Source organism: Prosopis cineraria, unplaced genomic scaffold (assembly GCF_029017545.1).
Source record: "Prosopis cineraria cultivar Desert tree isolate PC_DT_omini unplaced genomic scaffold, ASM2901754v1 PC13, whole genome shotgun sequence".
Classification (NCBI taxonomy): domain Eukaryota; kingdom Viridiplantae; phylum Streptophyta; class Magnoliopsida; order Fabales; family Fabaceae; genus Prosopis; species Prosopis cineraria.
This window is the reverse complement of record NW_026555344.1, coordinates 1,246,285-1,269,277: the sequence shown is the minus strand read 5'-3', so window position 1 is coordinate 1,269,277 and position 22,993 is coordinate 1,246,285. Positions and strand designations below refer to the sequence as shown.

Below are 22,993 nucleotides of genomic sequence, written 5' to 3'. Positions count from 1 at the left end.
AACGTGAAAGGAGAACCAGACTACCACCAGCCGAAACATGCATGCATGCAACATAAAAAGAACGAACCTTTGCCTTTGAAAAAGAGAGTAGAGAGCAGGCGAAAAAAAACTGGACATGCACACAGAAGAAGCACACATGAAACACAAAAGCAAAAATGCAGCACTCATGCGCTAGCTGAAAACGAGCATAAAAAAGCATAAAAGCCAAGAAAGAGGGAAGAGAGACCAAGAGTATAAAATGCAGATCACAGCTGGATGAAAGGAGGAGCACAAATGAAAGACACAAGAGAGAGACCGAGAGTGAGAGAGGACTGGAGATAAGAATAAAAACCAGAGGAAAGAAAGGAAGAAGGAGGAGGAGACAGAGGAAAGAAAAATGAGAAGAGAGAGATGGAGAGTGGGAGATGAGAAGGAGTTCGAGAGAGCCAGAAACAAGAAGCAGAGACGGTGAAGACAAAAATAGAGTAAAAACATGCCGGTCACGGGACTTTTTGACTAGACGAGAAAAGAAAGAGAAGAGAGAGACTGAGAAAGAAAACAGAGACAGAATAGGAAGAGAAGAGGGAGATCGAGAAAAATAAAGACAAGATGAGAACACGAGAGTGAGAGGAATGAGAGTTTTCTAAAAAGAAAATAGAGACTGAGAGAAAGAAGAAATGAAGAGAGGAGAAGGAGGGACGACGGGAAAAATGCAGAAAGACAGAGATTGAGAGAAAGAAGTAGAACAAGAAGAGAAGAGTGAAGACTGAACGTGAAAATAGATAGAGAGAAAGAGGAAATCGAAATCAGAGGGGGAGATTTCTAGAAAGAAAAAGAGAAGAGAATAGAGGCTGAGATCAAACGTAGAAGTTAGTTAAAAAAAAGAGAAAGGACCTGCATTTTTTTAGAGAGAGAAGGAAGAAGACGTGCTACCCAATGACACAAGACGGTGCTGGATGAGCAGCTTTGGGAGTTGATTTGAGCAGTGGGCTAACACCGATTGTGATATTGAAGGGAAACATGTCTGTAAATTCTCCTTTTGAGAAGACAAGCATAGCTTCGTTTGATTAAAAGTTGGCCATGGCAAAGCGCTGTTCTCATGAGGGTATGATAGCAGGAGCCAAGGCAACTGTTGTAGCCACTGTTGCTACTGCCGTCCCAACTCTAACCAGTGTAAGGATGCTTCCTTAGGCAAGAGCTAATCTTAACCACACTAGAACCATAGGCTGCTGCAACTCGAGGATGTAGTCAATGGCAATTAAATTAGGTAATATTTAAATCATATCATCTCCCTTAATTTGGATTCATTGATGAACATATATTTATTAATAGATGTTAAGGGTGTGGACTGATCCAGATATATGTTTAGGCACTAATCTAGGTGTATGTTTAGGCATTTAAAAATTTAAGAATTAAATTTTTTTATGTAGAATTTAGAACATACATGAGAGGGGTTTGACAAAAAATAAAAAAAGGAGAGCTTGTGAAAATATTGATAATTTGTGAGGTTGATTGGGGTTTGGAGCCGTATCTATCGTGGTTATGATCTTGCTAAAAGTTTATGCCAAATCTAATTTTTTTTAGAATATATCCTCAGGTCGAAAGAATAACAAATTATCAAATTAATTTATTCTTTTCATTGCCTTTATTGTATAAATTTTTTAGCCAACTATAATATTATGCACCGATTGTAAATACAAATATTTTAGTTATCTATTTGTCATGTGAGATTTTAAAAATCTTCATAGAAACTTAAATTAATCACCTCATCGTGTGGGATAATAAGTCCTCATAGATATAGTGATTCTCAATTTTTATAATATAATAAATAATTTTTAAATAATCATATAATACACAATTTAGAAAATTAATTAACCAAATTAATGCATCTAAATTGTAATCATATTTACTAATTATATCTTTTAGTCATGTGAGATTTTTGAATCTCCGTAGACTTCTAAGATAATTGTATTATCGTATGAGTCAATAAGACTCTGAAGATATAACAATTAAGTTTTTTTAAAATATATATATATATATAAATTATATATTAAATTAATTAAATTAAAGATGTATTTAAATTTAATTTTTTTATTGTGTGAGATTTTCAAATCTCTGCAGATATTTAGGATAATCATTTTACCATATAAGTCTATAAGGCTTTGCAGGTATGATGATTAATAATCTTTAAAACATGTATATACACACTTAAAATATATTATTAACACTTAAAAATATACATAAGAATATAAATAAATAAATTAAATTGTTAAATTCTTTTATCTTATGAGATTTTGGAATCTCCGCAAATATTTAGAATAATTACGTTACCGTATGAATTAATAAGGTTTTATAGGTATAGCAATTAAAATTTCCAACCATAAAACATAAAATAAAAATAATTTTAAACTCTTTTTTTCTTTATTTTAAAAATTTAAAAATTGAGAAATTAATTAAAATTAAATTATTTTTTGTAATTTAAAACACACATATCAAAATTTTAGAAATCATTTTGTTTGCAAAATGGTGAATTATTTTTAATTAATTTCTCTTTAAAAAAATATATTCACGAATAACTTTCAAACTCAAACTACGTGGACTTTGATCCCCATTACAGGATACGTAGGCCTCAGAGTCAGATTTTGAGTCAAGTCTATCCTCCCTCATAAATAAATAAACATTTCTCACTTAATTTTTATCATTTTTGAAATACATGAATATAAAAGGAATAATTAAAATAATTATAAAATTATATTAAAAGAACACAACAAACTTCAGGTAACTGTTCTGACGAACGGGTGTTGTGGGGTACCTAACACCTTCCTCACACTCAATTAACTCCCAAACTTATTCTCTGATTTCGTAGACCACCTTTATCCTCCTTTTAAATGGTTTCCCAAGATTTACCTCAAATCTTGGTGGCGACTCCTCGTTCGATCAGGTTCCCGCTGCGAAGGTCGGGACTTCCACTAGCACGCCGTCCACGTCGCATTTTTTTCGGGTGTGACAAATATATATATTAATAATTCATAATTAAAAAAATACAATGCATACTTGAAGAAACTTTAGAGGAGGAGAAATGGAGGAAGAGGAAGAGGAGGGGAAGGCGTTACACAACAAGGGGCAGGGGGTCTCGCACGGCAGGGGGCAAAAGGAGGGAGGTCACGCATGGCAAGGGGGAGGAGTGAGGGGTCACGCATGAAATGATGGGGGAATGAGTGAGGTCGTGATGCAGGGGAAGGGGGTCTTGCACGACAAGGGAGGGGTAGGAGTAGGGTAACGCACGACAGAAAGCAGGGGGAATGGACCCACACACGATGGGGGGTGGAGTAGATGTTGGGCATGGCACAGCAAGGAGAGGAATAAGGGTCAAGCATGGCACGGCAGGGGGAGGAGTGGGGTCACACATGGAATAGCAAGGGGAAGGGGGTCATATGGCATTAGAGTCGAGAATAAAGACAGAGCCTAAATGGTCAGACTTGAAGGCTCTATTTAAATAAGAGTTTGGGTTTTGAAAATGAATAAGCCCTATAAAAAAAAGCTCGAGCCCAAGCGGCCCTTCAAAGCTTGTTATATTATTATTATTATTTTAGTGAAACACCATTTGAAGCCAAAGACTTGCTTGCCTAAAGCCTTGATCCTACACGCATTATATTATTATTAATTTTAATTTATTTTAAAATTAATTTACTATAATTTGATAAATATCAGTACCCAGTATAAAATTTTTGATATTTTTTATTTTTATATAATTATTATGTTTGTGTGTCTATAAAAAAACTATTTTAACCAAAATTTGAATTTTATTACTAAATTTTTAAATGTGTTATTTAATTTTTAAAAGATTATGAGGGTTTTAATTTTTTAAAATTTAAAATATTTTAATTAATTTATAGTGTTTAATTTTATTTTAATTTTTAAAAATTTTTAGAACAAGGCTTGTGAGCTCGGCCTTGAACCCTTCAAATAAAGGTTGGGCCTAAAAAAAGAGTGAAAAATAAAAAAAACTAGGTGTAAGGGTTCAAACTCTTATGACCAGGCCCATAAAAAGCCAAGTTCACCCGTTTCCTAACTCTACACATTGCAAGGAGGAGGAAAAGGGTTGGCAACAAAAGGAAGGAAGGAAGGGGCTAGCGTGAAATGAATGAGGGAGTGCTTAAAGAGGGAGTAATGTAAATGATGTAGAAACTCATATTTTTTATTTTTTAAAAATTTTATCCAACTTTCTACAACGACTTCTGATGAGCCGATATATAAAATAAGTTATCTATATTGGTTTAGTGAACACCCGTTGTAGAAAGTTATCAACCTTCCAACCTAATTACAAAAATGCTATTGCTCTACTTTTTATATCATTTGTTTTTCAATTGATGTAGAAAGTGTTCCTTAAATTCTTTATTTTGTACTAGTAATTGTATGGTGTAATTAATAAGGTTTTTTTCTATTAAAACATCTAGTTAAATAAAGATAAATATAAAAGAGAAAATACAATAATAGCTCTTTATTATTTTTTCAAATTTTACTTTTAATCTCTATAATTTTTTTTAGTATTTTTAGTTTATATAATTTCAATAATATTGGATCACGTTGGTTCCTTAAGTCTATAGAGTTTCAATGTTTTCAATTCATAAAAAGACTGAAAGTATTAGAAAAAAGGGAGAATAATGTTAAAGTCTCATACAAAGAAATTAATTACTAAAAGATCCATTGACAATTGAATTAAATGCATTAACTGTTAATGCAGTTTAGTTCAATTGTTAATGGACCTTACAGTAATTAATTTATTTGCGTGGGACCTAACTGTAATTCTTCCTAAAAAATATAAAAACAAAGTAAAATTCATAAAATTATAGTGATCAATAATTATGATTCTTCAACATGAAGAGAGATTATAATTTTAAAGATAATGAAATAATTTGATAAAAGCATAATTTGGTTAGAAATATTTCACAGCCTGTATTGTCTCTTTTATCGGTTATTTCCATCATTTTTAACTCCAAATCATAGAAATGACTTATAATCAATATTCTCTCCTCCTATAAACCGGGGAGGAGAGACAATCAATGAAGGCATTTTTTCATTTCTCAATGCCATTTCGAGATGTTCAGGGAATTGAACCTTTTCCGTAATGTCCGTGAGTGCAGCTTTTACAGTGCGCGGAGAGGCGCTTATCTTAACCCAGAGACAGAGGACACTATTCTCTTATTTCTTTTTTAAGATATTCCTATTTCTGCTTTTTAGTTCTCCACTCCTACTGCATTCCCCTCTCCCATTCATTCCCCACCCGCACTGTAAATTTCGACAAGAAAATATTAATAAATTAATTGGTAATATTAAGAGCACACAATTGTGCCGAAGCTCATCCTCCTACGCTCCCACCGCCATGAGCTCATCCGGCTAAACCCATGTGCTCCTGAGCCAGCACCCCACTCCAAGAATGTCGCTTCTGGCCTCTTCCCTCACTTTCTTCTTCCTCTCCCTCCTCGCTTTTCCCTCTTCTCTAGCCAATCGTCTTGTGTTGAGAGGACACGATACCCTGCCGAGTCAGAACCGGACGTTCGAGCTTGGCTTCTTCACCTTCAATGGCGGACAATCCAATCATTATTACTTGGCTGTTCGGTACGCGTCGGTTCCGCTTCCCACCTACGTCTGGGTCGCCAATCGCGAAAAGCCCAGCAAAAATCTCGCCGATTCGACGCTGGAAATCACCGAAACTGGCCTCCTGCTTGTGAAAGATTCACCAACCTCGATTCTTTGGCAGAGTACGAATTTAGAAACTTCGGGAGCAGCACAATTGAAGCTTTTAGACAGTGGGAATTTGATTCTGGTCACTCATGAAGGCTCTGTCTCCTGGCAGAGCTTCGATTTCCCCACGGACGCCTGGCTTCCGGGTATGAATCTGACCCGGACCCGATCCTTGGTGTCATGGCGGAGCCCCACGGACCCGTCGCCGGGACTCTATTCTCTGCGGCTGAGACCGCCGGGCTACGGTGAGTTCGAGCTCCTTTTCAATAACTCTAGATCTTATTGGACCACCGGACGGTGGACCGGCGACTCGTTCCTCAACATTCCGGAGATGATGATTCCTTACCTTTACCTCTTCCACTTCGTGAATCCATTCACACCGACGGCATCGTTTGGGTTCCGGGAGAAGCCTCTAAACGGGCTGAGCCCACCCACGTATTTCCGGGTTGAACCGTACGGGCAGGTCCGGCAGTACACGTGGTGGTCTCAGGCTGGAAGCTGGAACATTTTCTGGTCGGGGCCGAAAAATGTGTGTGACGTTCATGGCCTGTGTGGCAGCTTAGGAGTCTGCCAAGGAGAAACGACGCCGAAGTGCGAGTGCGTCTCCGGTTTCAAGCCCTTAGACGACGGTAGATGGGCTTCCGGGGACTACTCCGGCGGGTGCCGTCAGAAAACGGATAGTCTCTGCGATAAAAGTGATGGGTTCGTAGATATGGGCGTTATGAGCTTCGAAGCACCCAATGCGCGGTCGTCTCAAAGCAAGTCTCGAAGCAATTGCGAGACTACTTGTTTAAGTTCATGCGATTGTATTGGCTTGTCCTTCGACCAGAGGACCAGTTCCTGCAAGAACTTCTACGGGTCAATTCTGAATCTCCATAATTCATCTTCTGGAACCTCTGTTGATGGCAATTTGTATGTCAGGGTACAACGAGAACAATCTGGTAAGAAGTCGAGTCGTCAAATTCTTACTGGTACTATTATCGGGGCAATTGCCTTTCTCGGGTTAATAGTGGCGACATTGTTGGTATTGCTGAATCGAAGGCAGAAGAAGAAACTACAAGAAGATGGATTCATTCATGCACTGAATCTTCAATTATTTTCCTACAAAGAGCTTCAATTAGCGACCCGGGGATTCTCAGAGAAGGTGGGTCATGGTGGGTTCGGGACAGTATTTCAAGGAGAATTGCCAGATTCAACTCTCGTTGCAGTGAAGCGGCTGGAGAGACCAGGTAGTGGAGAAAAGGAGTTCAGAGCAGAAGTTTCCACCATTGGTAATATCCAACATGTTAATCTCGTTAGACTCAGAGGCTTCTGCTCAGAAAATTCTCACAGACTTCTGGTTTACGAGTTAATGCCCAACGGTGCTCTTAGTTCTTACCTTCGCAAAGAAGGAGGGCCTAGTCTGAGTTGGGAGGTCAGGTTCCGAATAGCTGTAGGAACGGCCAAAGGTATAGCTTATTTACACGAAGAATGTCGCGATTGTATCATTCACTGTGATATCAAACCTGAAAACATTCTCTTGGACGCCAGTTTCACGGCCAAAGTTTCTGACTTTGGGTTGGCGAAGCTCATGGGGAGGGATTTCAGCAGGGTTTTAGCAACCATGAGAGGCACTTGGGGCTATGTAGCACCAGAGTGGATCTCTGGAGTTGCAATCACTACAAAAGCCGATGTTTACAGCTACGGGATGACATTGTTAGAGCTTATAAGTGGTCGCCGTAATGTGGAGGCACCACCACAATCAGCAGGCGACGGCGGCTGCTGCGAGGAGGCTGGGGAGAAAGAGAAGTGGTTCTTCCCTCCGTGGGCTGCGCGGCAGATAATTGAAGGGAATTGGACTGCTATAGTTGATAAGAGGCTTGGCAATGCATGTAACATGGAGGAGGTAAGGAGGGTGGCTATGGTAGCTGTGTGGTGCATTCAGGATGATGAAGGAAGTAGGCCTTCAATGGGCATGGTGGTGAAGATGTTGGAGGGGTTAGTGGAAGTGAGTGTCCCTCCAACGCCTAAATTGCTTCAAGCACTGGTCTCCGGCGAGTCCTTTCGAGGTGTCAAGGCAGATTCCAGCACAGGCGACAGCCTCTCAGGTGCCAATGCTGATTCAGAATCGTTCACAGGGGCCGTTTCTTCCGCAGCAAATATGAATGTCAATGTTGTTGTACGATGATGATGATGATGATGATGGAGTTAAGGTACAGAGTAGAGCATTCGAGGTAGAGATGTTTGAGTGGAAAAGAAAATGGTAGAGTAGATGAAGATGTAAAATGGTTGACTTTGCAGGAAAAGTTTTAGGTTTGTGATTCAAAATGAAAAACCTGAAAGTTGTTCTGTCCGTCTCGCTTATATTCCGCGTTTTCTCGTATCAGATGAAACACAGAGTTGGGATTGTAGAAATAGGACCGTGGAAACGGGTGTGTCTCACTTGTGTTGAAATTAAAGCAACAAGAGATGAACACGAAAACACAATCTTAATGAAGACACAAATGACACCAACGTAATTGTTTAACAAAGCTTGTTATGAAGTGAACTTCTATCAGCAAACGGGTTTGTCTCACTTGTGTTGAAATTAAAGCAACAAGAGATGAACACGAAAACACAATCTTAATGAAGACACAAATGACACCAACGTAATTGTTTAACAAAGCTTGTTATGAAGTGAACTTCTATCAGCAAATACGGAAGTTCAGTAAAATTCTAGGAACACGCAAGAAACTTACTGGAGGAAATGGTTTAGCATTCATAATCACAAGGAACGAACTGTGACGAAATGAAAAATAGGACGAGTTTGACTTAAAAGAAGAGTAAGAGTTTGTGTTTGGTGAGAATGGGAAGTCTCCCTTCTTCCTTTTTGACCAAGTGTACATATCTGTGCTCCTTATTCTTGACATTTAATAAAGCCCGGGTTCTTGAACAAAAAAAAAAAATAGAAGTTGTTTGAAATTATTTTTATTTTATTATTTTAAAAATTAATATTTTGCAAAATATGTTTTAAGAATAAAATAATAATAAAATATATATTTTTTATTTTTTATTCTTTACAATAATAATCTCAAAATACTTGAAAGTTATTTTTATTTTTTTATTTTTTAGAATAATATTTTATTTTTTATTTTTAAAAATATTTTTAAAAAATATGTTATTAAACAAATTTTTTTATTTTTTATTTTAAAAAATAGGCTGATAAATCGGCCCATGGTCTTGGAAAAAAATTCAAGTCACGTTTTGAATGTATGAAATAAAAATTCACAATCTGACGTATTAAATTAGGAGGTTGGTAGGGGCCGGGGATAAAGATGAATCCAAGGGAACTAGCATCTGCTTTTGAAGTATAAGCAGAAAATAGAAATGATGTGATGTGATGATGGGGCATGATTTTACAAGGATTGAAAGTATCATGTTTCTTTATTCGCTGTCGACTTTATGACGATGAAATATACATTTTTAATTTTCGTTATAAATTATTTTTAACATATTTTATTAAAATTTAAAGAGTTTTAAAATTTACTAACTTTATTTTAAAATTTACTAATTTTTATTTTATTTTTATTAATAATATATTTTTTCTTCTTAATATTTAAATGGAGGATAATTGAAGAAATTTATAATAAAAATTTAATTAAGTAATTTATAAATAGAGTAAAAAATCTTTTTTTTTATAAATAAAAAATTTATCGTCTTTTTATCATTACTCGCTTTCAATTTCAACTGCGAAATCGTGGATCCTGCTTCTTTTTGTTCCCAACTTTACTCTCTCTTGTTCGGCTTTTGAGTTATCCTTGTGGGCTCTTTTCTATTCATTGTTTCACTTAAATAAATGGCATATATGGAGTCCATAACATGGTAAATTAATATTTAAATTATTACTGAGAGATGTGGACAGGTTTAATGTCTGGCGGTGCACGAGCATGATTGTTTTAATAAGAAAATATTACATCCCAAATTATAACACTTTTAAAAACAAATTTTACACCTCAAAATATAAATTTTTTAATAAAAATAAAATTTTATTAATAATATTCTATTAATATTATCTTTTTCACGTATTTTTTCTTTTTAACATTCATTCATAAATAGAGTATTAATTAAAAAATATTTTTTAAAGTTTATATTTTTATTTTAAAAAAATAAAATTGTGAATAGTATTTAATTAACTTTATTAATATATATAATTTTGTCTAATGCTGTTCTAGGAGAAAAAAGAGGAGGAAAAACAATATTTTTTGTTGCTTGATTGTGAAGAGAAAATTGAGGAGTAGAGAAAAGTGAAAAGAAAATGATAAGTGAGACTCACATATTTTTAATTTTAAATTTTCTAACGAATTATGAGAAAATTTTAAAAAAGAAATTCAAATTGACTCACTAATTTTTTTCCCATCGTCGCCTTCCTCGATTTTCGTTGACACTTTCTCTCTTATAGAAGCCGCACAGTTGGGTCGCAGCAACACCAAACCGATCTGCCTCTTGGAATTCCTTTAAATGATGATCAACCTCTCATTGCCCTAACTGGGATTTGTCTCACTCCAAAAATCAGGTTTTTTCGTTTCTCTTTCTCTCTCAACTATTGGGTTTAGATTCTGAAACTGATTTTGTTGGAAAAATATTATATATAGAATTTCGAAAACCTTGCCTCTCACGGAGACGGTGTTTATCACCAAAGTGAAAAATAACCCTGGAGATTCTGTAGTTTTACATTTGATTTTGCGTTGTCTGTGTACCTGTTGGAACAAGGGGCATAGGAATGTTCCAGTGGAGATGCATTGTGCTTTAAACGAGCTTCGACGCTCTCATGAGGGATTCAACATAGGACGACTCTTTGCATACGTTATTAGCCCAAGTTAGAAGCAGCCTTTATAGAAATTGGAATGTCTATTTCTCTTATTCCTGTAATGACTCTGATATTTTTGTTGATGAACTCTTTAGAGTAGGTAGTCTTAGTGACAATTCTGTTGGAACCTTTTACCATCAACGCTCTCAAATCTTTGGAAGGGTGGATTGTGAAAGGCACTAATTTCCTTGGTTCTTCTTTGTACAGTTTTTGATATTTAATAGATCTTTTTTTCCTATTAAAAAATTTGACAATTTTATTATTGAAGAGTGAGAGGGATTTGACGACTATAAAATTGACGTCTTCCAGCTGCATTTATGTGGACCAAATGTAACTAAATATTCTTCTAATCCTATTTATAAATTATTTTTAACATATTTTAATCATATTAAAAAAATTTTAAAATTTATTAATTTGGCCTTAAAATTTAATAAATTCTCAACTTTATTCTTATTAAATATACACATTTTAATAATATATTTCTCTTTTTAATATTCAATGGAGGGTAAAAACAAAAATTTATGATAAAAATTTAATGACGTAATTTATAAATAAAATAAATTTTTTTTACCTTATAAATAGACTTATAAATAAAATTAGAGGGAGTACTATTATTTTGGTTCAGGTCATTGGTCAGCTACTTATTAGTTTTCAATATTGTTATTTTATCTCTGTACTTTGTTGTGAATACAAGACAGAAGAGGAACCAATTGATCATAATATATGATAAAAATTATTCATATATATAATATGTTAAAATATTGAATTTTATTATATATAAATATTTTTATAAATAATAAGGTCATTGTTGTTCATATAGAATTAATAATTTTTCATTCTTTTTCATTTTTTTTTGCTCAATCAAGCAAAATGAAAAAAAAAAAATTCATCTCTTTACTTTTCTCTTCACCTCATTTCCTTCCTTTTTATTTTTTATTGCGAGCCAAGTACAATTTAAAAGCGTCACATATTTGGCATAGAGATTACTGCCTCTGTTCCCCCCCCCCCCCACACACACACACACACACACACACACACACACACACACACACACACACACACACACACACTGTATAGAGATTATATATATATATATATATATATATATGTAATTGTATCACACAACTTAAAAAAATTAATTAACCATAATAATTATATTTAAAATAAAAAAATTAAATTAAAATGTCTTATGTTAATCCAAATAAGCATGCATTAATTATTTTTTATTAATGTAAATTATAAAGAATGATTTAAAAATATGTAATAAATATTTATTAAAATATATGATTTTACATATATATAAAAATAAATAAAAAGTAATAATTTTTTATAAATAAAAATAGAGCGGTGCTCAATCATTGAGTATGGCTTGGGGATGATGCAGGGAGTTTTTGTAAGTGCCAGTTATTAAATCTGAACCCAAATATAAATACGGTATCGTTTGTCGTTGTTACAACACCGAGGTTATGATTGATGACGCATTCATTGACTTGCTTGTTACTCAATCACTGAGTCCGGTTTTGATGCTCACGAAAACAATCTGAATCGTTCAGAACTTTAATCTGAACAGTTCAGATTTTAATTTTTTTTATTTTTTTATTTTTATTTTTTTTATATTTATTATAAAAATTATAAAATTTTAATAAATTTATTTTATTATTAATCTGACAATATAAATTTAATTTAATGTTAAATTTTTTATAATTTTTTATAAATCAGTTATTCAAATATATTCTAAATAGGTTAGATTTAAAATTTTTAATTATAAATTTTTTAATTTTTTTAAAGTTACAGTTTAAAATTATCTTTATTTTTATTTTTAAATATTATATTTATTAAAATAAAAATTTTAAAAAATTTTATCATTAAATTCAAACAGTTCAAAATACATCTGCATAATTGATTTGTAAAAATTATTTTAAAAATTTTAATATTAAATTGAATCATTTAGATTAAAACTATATTATTTAAATTGATAATAAAATAGATTTATTAAAATTTTATAATATTTTATAATAATATACAAAATAAAAATATAAAAATAAAATCTTAAAATCTGAACCGTCTAAATTTTTGCTCATCAATGAAACCAAGCCTCCGTATCACTTCATTATTCATCAACGTTTATTCCCTCCCAAGTCCTCAATGACGTCCAATAAATGCTGCCTTTGTTTCTCTCTTTCTCCCCAGTCCCCACTCAGCAATCATTGTTCTTTGCTTGATTTGGTTACAGACCATTTTTTGGTTTCTCATAATAGGCTTCTTAGTATAGAAAACGAAGGCTATTTTAACATTTCTAAAGAAAAAGAAACACTGGTAGAATTTTAATCATACATTGGTTTTATGAAACGTGAGCAGTTTTGATATATAACTTCTTACTCAACCATCACATAAATACAACAATAAATTATTCATCATTGTTTTATCTCTTAAATACCTTCTCCCTCTTATTAAAAGTAGAGGAGTACTTTTAATAGTTTACATATTTTTAGATAAACTAAAACTTTAAACTACATTCATATTTCCCACTTTGTCAAAAAAAAAAAATCAAATCAAATGATACTGAGGAGTAAGATGCATGTGAAGTTGAGAATAAAGACTAAGTTTAAAAGATTGAATTTGGAAGTTATATTTAAATAAAAATTCAGATTTTAAAAATTAATTTTTTTAGAATAATTAAGTTTAGGGATCTAATCCTAAACTCTTTAAATAAGGTTTAAGCGTCAGAATCAGGTTTAATTTTAAATAATCAGGCTTCAAAATCTGAATCCGTAAGGATTAGGTCTTAAAGAGTCAGGCCTCCTCTAATTCTCACCTCTAAATGCGTGCAGTGCCTTTCCGTTTCCGCGGAAGAAAAAGGAAAGGGCAGAGAAAGCTGTTTCATTGAAATATATTTGACTCGTCTTTTAATCTAAGTTAGTGGCGTCCAGCACCTAAATTCTGCACGAAAACCCTTTTTGGCTTCATTTTAAAAAAATGTTCTTTGTTTTTACCGTTTTAGAAATACAAATTTTAAAGAATAATTTAAAGACTTGTTTTCAGGAGAAAACATACCCTCTAACATACTGCCTCGTAATAAACAAAATATACTTTAACGATCAAAATCAGGAAGATCAATTGTTATGTAAACATCGTCTACAAAATATTTTTTGGATATTATCATTGTTGTTATTTTTAATCAAACCTGTTTTTCACTGTATTTTAAGTAGAATTCTGAAAATCTGTTTACTTATATTTATTTAATATAAAAAATTCAGCAAATAATATTGTTTTTAAATAATAAATAACACCAACATATAAGGATATGGCTAATAACTTATAACGTTGTGTGTTTAAATTTTGTTACCAATATAAAAACTTTTTTAATGGATGGTTTGTAAGCGATTTTTGTATCTAGAAGCATACCCTAGTTATTTTGAGCACTGAAACTAGTTCATCTACATTTTTGTGTATAAAAAAAATAATACCATATAAGATTTTTAAATCATGATTTTTTATAAACTTTTGTATATAAAAGAATAACACCACATAAGATTTTTAAATCATGAGTTTTATACACGTGCACACAGTCCATACATGAGCCCCACAGTTTTACCATAACTTTTGGGGAGAGATACTTGTGTGGATCACCTGGTGACCTAAAGATAGAAACGACGTCTTTTATTTCTTTTTTCCCCAGAATAGCTGACCTTACAAAGTGTAATTTTTTCTTTTCTTTTTTTCTTTTTTCAATTATTTATTGAAGATTTTAAAATATAAGTTAAAATAATAACATTTGTTACTTATTGTTTACCCAAAAATAAAATTTTCAAGCAGTCATCATCAAGAATACCCACGGTGGTCAGAAAAATCAACTTTGAAACCACCCTTTCATAACCATAAACCAAAATCAATAATCATGGACTTAAAAGAAGGATCAACGAAGGAGAAACCAAGAACCAACCTCAAGGGAAAGACAAAGCGCAGAAAATGGAGAGGAAGGGTACAAACAACCCATAGGCAAGCACCCATGTGACCGACGAAGGCTTCCAACGAGCAAACAAACACAATTCACAATCCCACTGTCGGTTAAGTGCAAAACGATTATTGAATAGTCAAAAAAGTGATTTTGAAAGGGTCTGGAGAGTTTTTGAAAGCTTCAAGAGAGTCTAAATGAGAGACAAGATTGTTCAAATTTTAGAATTTTAAAATACAACACTCGATAGTTATTATAAAACATTTATCAAATATAACATACTTAACTCTTATTTCATAACACTATTGCAAGAAGAATTTTTTATGACGGTTATTTTAAACTTTTAATGTCGATTATTAAAAAAAATTAAAAAAAAAAGTGAAAAGTCTACTCTCAATGTTGGTTATTTAACCGACAGAAAGTTAAAAAAAGTGAAGTGGAAGAAAATAGAAGAAAGATTAAAATAAATAGAGACCCAAATTAAAGAGTAAGCTTGGCCAACAAAGAAAAATGAGGAATATGTACTTGAAAGCCCCAAAATCAAAGAAATGGAGATATTAATAGCTTCAAAGAAGGAAAATGGCATCACAGCATGAATAAATGGAATAGACTGTGGCAGTTAGATGCTTCTATGACTGGTGTTAACGGTAGTAGCGAAGGCGCACAACAACTTCAATGGCTGCATGGTTAGTTTTTGTCTTTTTGACAATAGAGAAGGGTCTATTCGGCGTCCGCTCTGCATTTTAGAACTGAGAGCGAAGAAAACTTTGGGTTTGTTAGCGTCTAATTAGTTAGCGTGTGGACTTCATTTTAAAATTGAGAAAACAACATCGATTCTCCACATGTGATTTTTAATGTCGGTTCTTATAGAACCAATGTTAAAAACATGTAATTTTTTTTATATTTTATTTTCAACGTATGTTTCACAAGAACTGACATTGAAAACTCAGGTCGATTATATAAATAACCAATGTGAAAATCTTATTTATCATCATTTATTAAATAATTGGCGTCAACAGTGTCTGATCTCCCATCAAATTTTTTGAATATTTACAATTTTATCACCACTTTTTTTAAACAACGATCTTTTAGAAACCAATGTGAATACTATATTTTATTTGAATATTTTTTTTAATTTAATAAAAATAATAATAAATAATTAAAAAATAGAAAAATATGAAAATAAAATTTAATCCTTTTTAGGGTTATATTTTTTAAAAAATATTTAATTAATAGAGTTTAATTTTATTGTAAATAATTTTTTTGTTAGGATTTTAGTTGTTTTAGTTCAAAAGAAAACAAAAAAATATAAAAATATGAAAATAAATTTAATCCTTTTTAGGATTATATTTTCAAAAATTTTTGTTTAATCTAAAATCAAATTTTTAAGTCCCTTAATCCAATTTTAAAAATTAATAAACATAATTAAAAAAAGAGTTATTAAAATTAAATTATGTAAACTCAGTTTGATCTTTCATGTGTCATGCACGTTCCCACATAAAGAAGAAAATAGAAGAAGTAGAAATAGAAACACACAAGATTAGCCAGAAGCAAAGAGCAGAAAAAAGAAGATATGAAGGCAGAGCCAAAGCTTCAGTTATGCAGCAGAAAAAGAGAGAAACACATAAGCAAAACCAAAGCACACACACAAAAACACAAACTGTAGAAAAGCTTTACAGAGAAACGTGTGCAAACACCACAGGTAGACGCAGAAAAGATTAGACGTTGAAATGCTCTGTCATGCAGAGAAAAGAGAAGAAACATAGCACCCACATGCCAGTTGAAAAGGAACATGAAAAAGCAGAAAAGCCGAGAAAGAGGGGGGGAGATTGAGAGTATGAAACGCAGAACACAGCTGGAGGAGGAGAGGGAAGCAAAAACAGAGCACAAATAAAAGACAAAAGAGGAAAACCAAGAAGGAGGAAGGAGAGAACACAAATATAGCATGCACACAGGAGAATGAATGAGAGTAAGAGAGAAATAGAGAGCAGACACAAAAAACTAGAAAGAAAAAGGAGGAAAGACTGAAACTAGAGAAGGGGAGAGCAAGAAAAAAACAGAGCATGAGAACAGAGGGAGAAGCAGAACACACAGACGCAGCATGCACGAGGAAGCTTGAGAAAGAAGAAACGCTGAGTTCATCGCCACCCTTATCTTCCTTTACATTACCATCGCCATTGTTATCAGCCATAAAAGAAGCAGCTCGGCTCCTATGACAGTGTGGGTCTCCTGAGCATCACCTGGACCTTCGGTGGCATGATCTTCGTCCTCATTTACTGCACTGCCAGTATCACTGGTGGCCACATCAATCTTGTGGTTACATTCAGGTTGTTCTTGGCCAAGAAGCTAAGGTGTTGCTCATCCGAGCTTTGGCATATATGGTGGCTCAGTGCTTAGGAGCTATTTATGGTATTGGACTGGTCAGGGCGTTCATGAAGCACTTGTACAACTCTCTCAGTAGTGGCCTAGTTGCGGACATGTTGCTTTGGAAGAATTAGTAAGGAGGGGTCATGGTTCTGGTTTTGTCAATAGCAATATGGATGGAAAGTTACCTACAAATAAGTTAAGAAAGATGGAGTAGGGTGCATGTAGATCCCCGCATCTAGCTAGGGAGTGTTATAGATGTTCAACATATCAACAAAGAGCATTGATTCTCAGCCTAATCTCTGAAGGTTGCAGTCTGAATTGATGATAAGATTTCTCTCTTATATCTCTTTAGTTACAAAACTTGCTAGTTGTTAACTTACTCTATAAACTCTTGAGTATATTTTGCTTCAAATATCAGTAGTCAATATGTTTATAAGTTAGTTCTTCTAAATGCTAAAGCTATTGGTTGTTTTTATTATCTTCTTATCTGCATGCTCATTATGTCACCATTGGAAAGGAGTTCCAAATTTTTTGGATGAATTTTGAATTTTGTAATTAAGATCCAATAAAAATAAGGGAGTATATATTTGTTTGTTACTTATTTGTTGTGTGAAATTTTAAGAATTTTTGCAGGCATTTAAAATAATCTCACATCGTGTAAATTAATAAGATTTCACAGGTAGGAGGATCCAATTCGTATATATTAAAATGATCATCATTAAAATTAACTCTTTTTGTATTAATAAAATATTTAAGTTCCATGTAAGATTTTAAGAATCTTCATAGAGACTTAAATTAATCACATCATCATGTAAGAAAATAAATCCTTGCAGATATTATGATTTTCAATTTATATAGAAGTAAATAAAATAATAAATATTTTTATAATATTAATTAATTAAGTAAATAAATTTGAATTATAATCACATTTTTTAATTATATCTTTTGATCATATGAGATTTTTAAAACCTTGTAGACCTTCAAGATAATCGTACTACTGCTTGAGTCAATAAGGCTTCACAGGTATAATGATTAAGATTTCTATATTAAAAAATATGTGTTATATAATTACACATTAAAATATATTTAAAGTGAATATTATTTAATCATTTTATCGTGTGAGACTTTAAATCTCTGCAGATATTCAGGATAATCTCGTATCGTGTAAATCAATAAGATTTCACAGATACGAGAGCAAAACTTATATATTGAAATTTACTCTCCTTTTATAATCCAAATTAATAATTTATTTAAGTCTCATGTGAGATTTAAAAAATCTTTATAGAGACTTGAATTAATTATCTCATCGTGTGGGATAATAAGTCCTCACAGATATAATGATTCTCAATTTTTATAATAAATAAATGATTTTTATAAATAATCATATAATACACAATTTAAGAAAATTAATTAACCAAACTAATGTATTTAAATTGTAACCACATTTACTGATTATATCTTTTAGTCATGTGAGATTTTTTAATCTTCGTAGGCCTTTAAGATTATTGTATTATTATATGAGTCAATAAGACTCTGTAAATATAACGATTAAGTTTTTAATATATATATATATATATTATATTAAATTAATTACATTAAAAATATATTTAAATAAATTTAATTCATTTATCGTGTGAGATTTTGAAATCTTCGCAGATATTTAGAACAACTGCATTACTGTATGAACTAATAAGGCTCTGCAGGTATAGCAGTTAAATTCCCAATCATAAACATAAAAAAATAATAATCTTAAACTCTTTTCTTTTTTTATTCCAAAAATTCAAAAACTGAGAAAATAGTTAAAATTAAATCACTTTTTATTAAAACACACATATCAAAATTTCAAAAAAAATTTTATTTGCAAAATGGTGAATTATTTTTAATTAATTTCTTTTCAAAAAATATTTTCACCAACAAACTTTTAAGCCTGAACTACATGGACTTTGATCCCCATCACAGGGTACGCAGGCCTCAGAATCAGATTTTGAGTCAAGTCCTCCCTCATAAATAAATAAACATTTCTCACTTAATTCTTATCATTTTTGAAACACATAAATGTAAAAAGGATACTTAAAATAATTATAAGATTATATTAAAAGAGCACTACAAATTTCAGGTAACCGTTTTGATGAACGGGTGTTGTGTGATGCCTAATACCTTTCCCACACTCAACTGACTCCCGAACCTAATTTTTATTTTTGCAAATCATCCTTATCCTCGTTTTAAATGGTTTTTTGAAATTTTCCTTAAAATCTTGGTGGCGACTCCTCATTCAGTCGGTTTTCGTCGTGAAGGTTGGGACTTCCACTCACACGCTATCCACGTTGCATTTTTCGGGTGTGACAGCCAACATTAAAAAATGTCATCAAAGCCATAATTTGTAGTAGTGTAATAACCATCAAATGTATACTTTATATATTTGACAGTTATTTACAAACAAATGTCAAGTATTTTTATTGTTCAAGTAATGTTAAAATGATTATCTATTTGACACTTTTTATAAAATAATTGTCAAATATGTGAAATATATATTTGACATTTATCAAGTAATAAGCTTTAAATATATATATATATATATTTCATCAAAAAATAAAATAGTCAGTTGATAATTATTTTAAAATAGCTGTCATATATTTATTTATATACTTAGCAATTATTTCAAAAACAATCTCAAGTATTCTTTACCTTTTTTATTTAATATTTTTTTTACAAATAAATGACAAATATGAAGTGTCTTGTTTAGGAAATTCTATAGTATTAACTGCAGAAAAAAAAATGAAAAAAAAGGAAAGGCGAAACTACTCAAGAAGGCAGCAACAACTTGTCGAATCTTGTTTTTGGTGGAGGGAATTCAACTTCCTTCCTTGCTTTATCACTCACTATCCTTTCACAAAAGTCAATATTTGTCCATAGGGAAAAGCTAGAAGCAAGAGGTGCGAAGGTCACTCAAATAAACTTATGACTAGACTAAGGTATGGGCATTATAGCTGAACGAGACGCAATAACCTCTGGTTCAAGCTAGTGGCCCTAAAAAAAGCAAACAAAACTAGCCATTAGATTTTATTTATAACAAGCTTGAGAGAGGAAGTACGATATGAAAAAACCAAAGAGAGAGGATAGGGACTTGCTTGCTTGCTAGAGGATGGAGGTTTGAAGAGCTCAGGAGATAGGGAGAGGTTGTCAGATCTCGACCAAACAAGCACCAACCTTAGACAAGTAAGGGTGCACTAGTCGCCTTCTTGAAGTGCCACTTTGACATATTCTAAAATCTAAATTATTCTAGAGTCAATGCCTCAAGCTTCCTTCATTCATCAAAAGTCCAAATATCATCAATTAAAAATTCAAGTAGTTTAGATGGAAGTTTAGAAGTGGATTAAACCTTTCAACATGCCTTAACTAAAAGTCACTCAACTTTTCATTTAATTATCTTTAGGATAAGGATTAAATAAGATCTACAGACTCTAAAATCTCATACAAGCAAACTATTTTGATCAAAGAAAGACAAATTTCATCTATCCTTGAAATAATTAGATTATGTAACTCGAATGAATATGTAATTAGATCATAATCACATGAGAGTTGAGCATGATCTCCTTGAACATGAACTTATGCTACTTTTTCATTCCATCACTCATATCTTGAAAAACTTGAGGTATTATTAGCACCCAGCTTGCATAAGCTAATTTGGATCTTTATTATGCACAACTGTTATTATCAATGGCAACCTAACAGATATTTAGGGATGTATATGGTATTTTTATTTAATACCGTTGTATATTGACTAGACCTCAATACTTAGAATAGTTAAGTTGATTGAACTTTTTTGATTAGTTGAACTGAGCACTACTTGATACATGAACTTATACTACTCAATACATGCCATAGATGAACATTGTGCATTCATTCTTAAAGTCTAGATCACCTACATTTAACACGGATGGGATAGATTTATTTTATGGTTGAGTTTTAAACTAGGTGGGCCATTATGCATCATACATGGATTCAGAAATGAGAGCATTTAAATGTTAATAATGATAAGGTTTCCATGAATTCATATAAATACAAATGCACGAATCTTGAAGTTCGAATCCATAGATGTCTATTCAGGTCCAAGAAATGTCCATAGATGTATGGGTTTAAAAACATCATAAATGTTCATGGATATGAATTCCTTGCTCATTGCATGCATTATGGCATGTTTGAAACGAAACTTGAACTACACACAGACATAAATTAGATTTGAGCTTTTTTTAATTGTTATTTTTTAATTAAAACTAGGCATGTCACGTCATTCATACTTTATTTAATAAAAATATGACATGTTAGATGATTGGAAATATAAATTATTTCATTATCAATGATAAGAGGGAGACAAGAGACAATATATAAAAGAGATACTTTATTTTAAAAATAAAGTCATTAAAAATGATGACCTATAATATGTTATTTAATCAAACTAGTATAATTTAATTGGACAGAGCATGGATGATGCACCAAATCCATTGGAGAATATCTCTTGTGCATTGTGCTACTAAACACATAAATTGTTTGAAATATTCGAGGATTGTAAATAAGATGACTTACTTTATATTTTTAAACACATAAATATTATTTTTTAAATAAATAAACACTTAAAACCACCTGTGCGTGGGTTAATAGAAGGGGTTTGATTATCCTTAAATAAGGGTAGAGTTGTGCAAAAGTCTTCTAATCCTATCCTATTTGACCCATCTCAACCCAAGATGAACTAGTCCTACTTGGTTTGTATAAACAATGGTTTTTTTGAGACAAAAAAACTAAAAGATCATCACTGAGCAGCTTGACCACTTAGTTCAATCTAGTCCTATTAATTTATTTAATATAATTATAATTAATTTATTTTTTTATAAATGTTTCAAGTGTAATTGATGCTAAGAAGATGATTGAATGAAAATTTATTGAGTTTGTTTTTAAATTATTGTTGTGATGTAGTATTGTTGAAGTTTGTTGAGTGTTATTTTTGTCAAAGTTATAAATTTAAATCATTTTGACTATAATAGAAATATTTTTTTCTTATTGTTAGAAATTATTATGAATTTATTATTATTATTAATGTTTTTATTATCTTAATTGAATCTATTAGGTTAGAATGGATTATTTCCTCTTATAGAGAAAAAAAAATTAAGTGAGTACTGGACTAATATAACTAATCTCTTAATCCTATAACCTAAATCTGGTATTGTTAATTTTCAAGTTATCATTGGATAAGATCGGACTATAGGTTATTTAACCTAATCATTTTTATAAAAGAGACTGAATTTCAGATTAGACTGAAATTCAGTGCCATCTAGTTCTTTATACAGTCCTAAATAAGGGTAAGAGATAAAACCAATTAATGTAAGCAAGTGGTTAGGGTTTGAACCCTTTATCTTATACATGTAGCAATTTATTTATGAGAGATTTACTCATTACTGTTAGTATATTTGGGGAGATGTTCTTTGTCATTGTTGGAATGTACTCCTTATATTTAAAAAAAAAACCAATAAACTTATGAAAAAAAAATCCCATGAGCTATAAAAAATAAAATATATTGAAATAATGAAATTAAAATGAAATCTAAAATGAACATCCTCCACTATTTTCAATACAAGATTGGTGGGCACACCCACGAACTATTCATAATTTGAAAATATTATTTTTTTAGTACAAAATTTTATATTAAATAAGCAAAACATGTTATTCAATATATTATCTACGAAGTACTTTTCATAACTTATAAATAATATTACTTGTTATAAATATTATGTATTTGCTAGATAGAGAGATGTCTTTCCCTATGCCATTCTCAAGATTGGTAATAATTTATTTTCTTTTAAAATGTAGGCATTTTTTTTTTCAACATTTAAATCAATGTATTGCCTAAAGACGTGAAGAGGAAATGAATGAAATGTACACAAAATAAAAAAATAAAAAGAATGTTTACATTACAAACACCTTTCAATCCTTGGGGTTTTCTGTTTTCAGGATCCGATATAATTTTTTTGAGTAATGTTATTCCAAATTTTCCAAAACTATTCATAATTTGTAAATAGTAATGTTTTTAATATATTTTACGTTTCATATGTTGATGATGTTAAAAATAA

The 22,993-nt window shown here is 31.7% G+C and overlaps 1 protein-coding gene across 1 annotated transcript; it reads left to right on the top strand.

Annotated features, from left to right (window-relative positions):
- Positions 1 to 5,117: 5,117 nt before the first annotated feature.
- Positions 5,118 to 8,056, top strand: LOC129291743 (G-type lectin S-receptor-like serine/threonine-protein kinase SD2-2). Its single transcript, XM_054929263.1, has one exon. The coding sequence runs from the start codon at positions 5,417 to 5,419 to the stop codon at positions 7,889 to 7,891; it is 2,475 nt and encodes an 824-aa protein (XP_054785238.1). The 5' UTR covers positions 5,118 to 5,416; the 3' UTR covers positions 7,892 to 8,056.
- The last annotated feature ends 14,937 nt before the right edge of the window (positions 8,057 to 22,993 follow it).

Coding starts and splice junctions, on each gene's coding strand:
- LOC129291743 (XM_054929263.1), top strand. CDS start 5,417: ATGTCGCTTCTGGCCTCTTCCCTCACTTTCTTCTTCCTCTCCCTCCTC.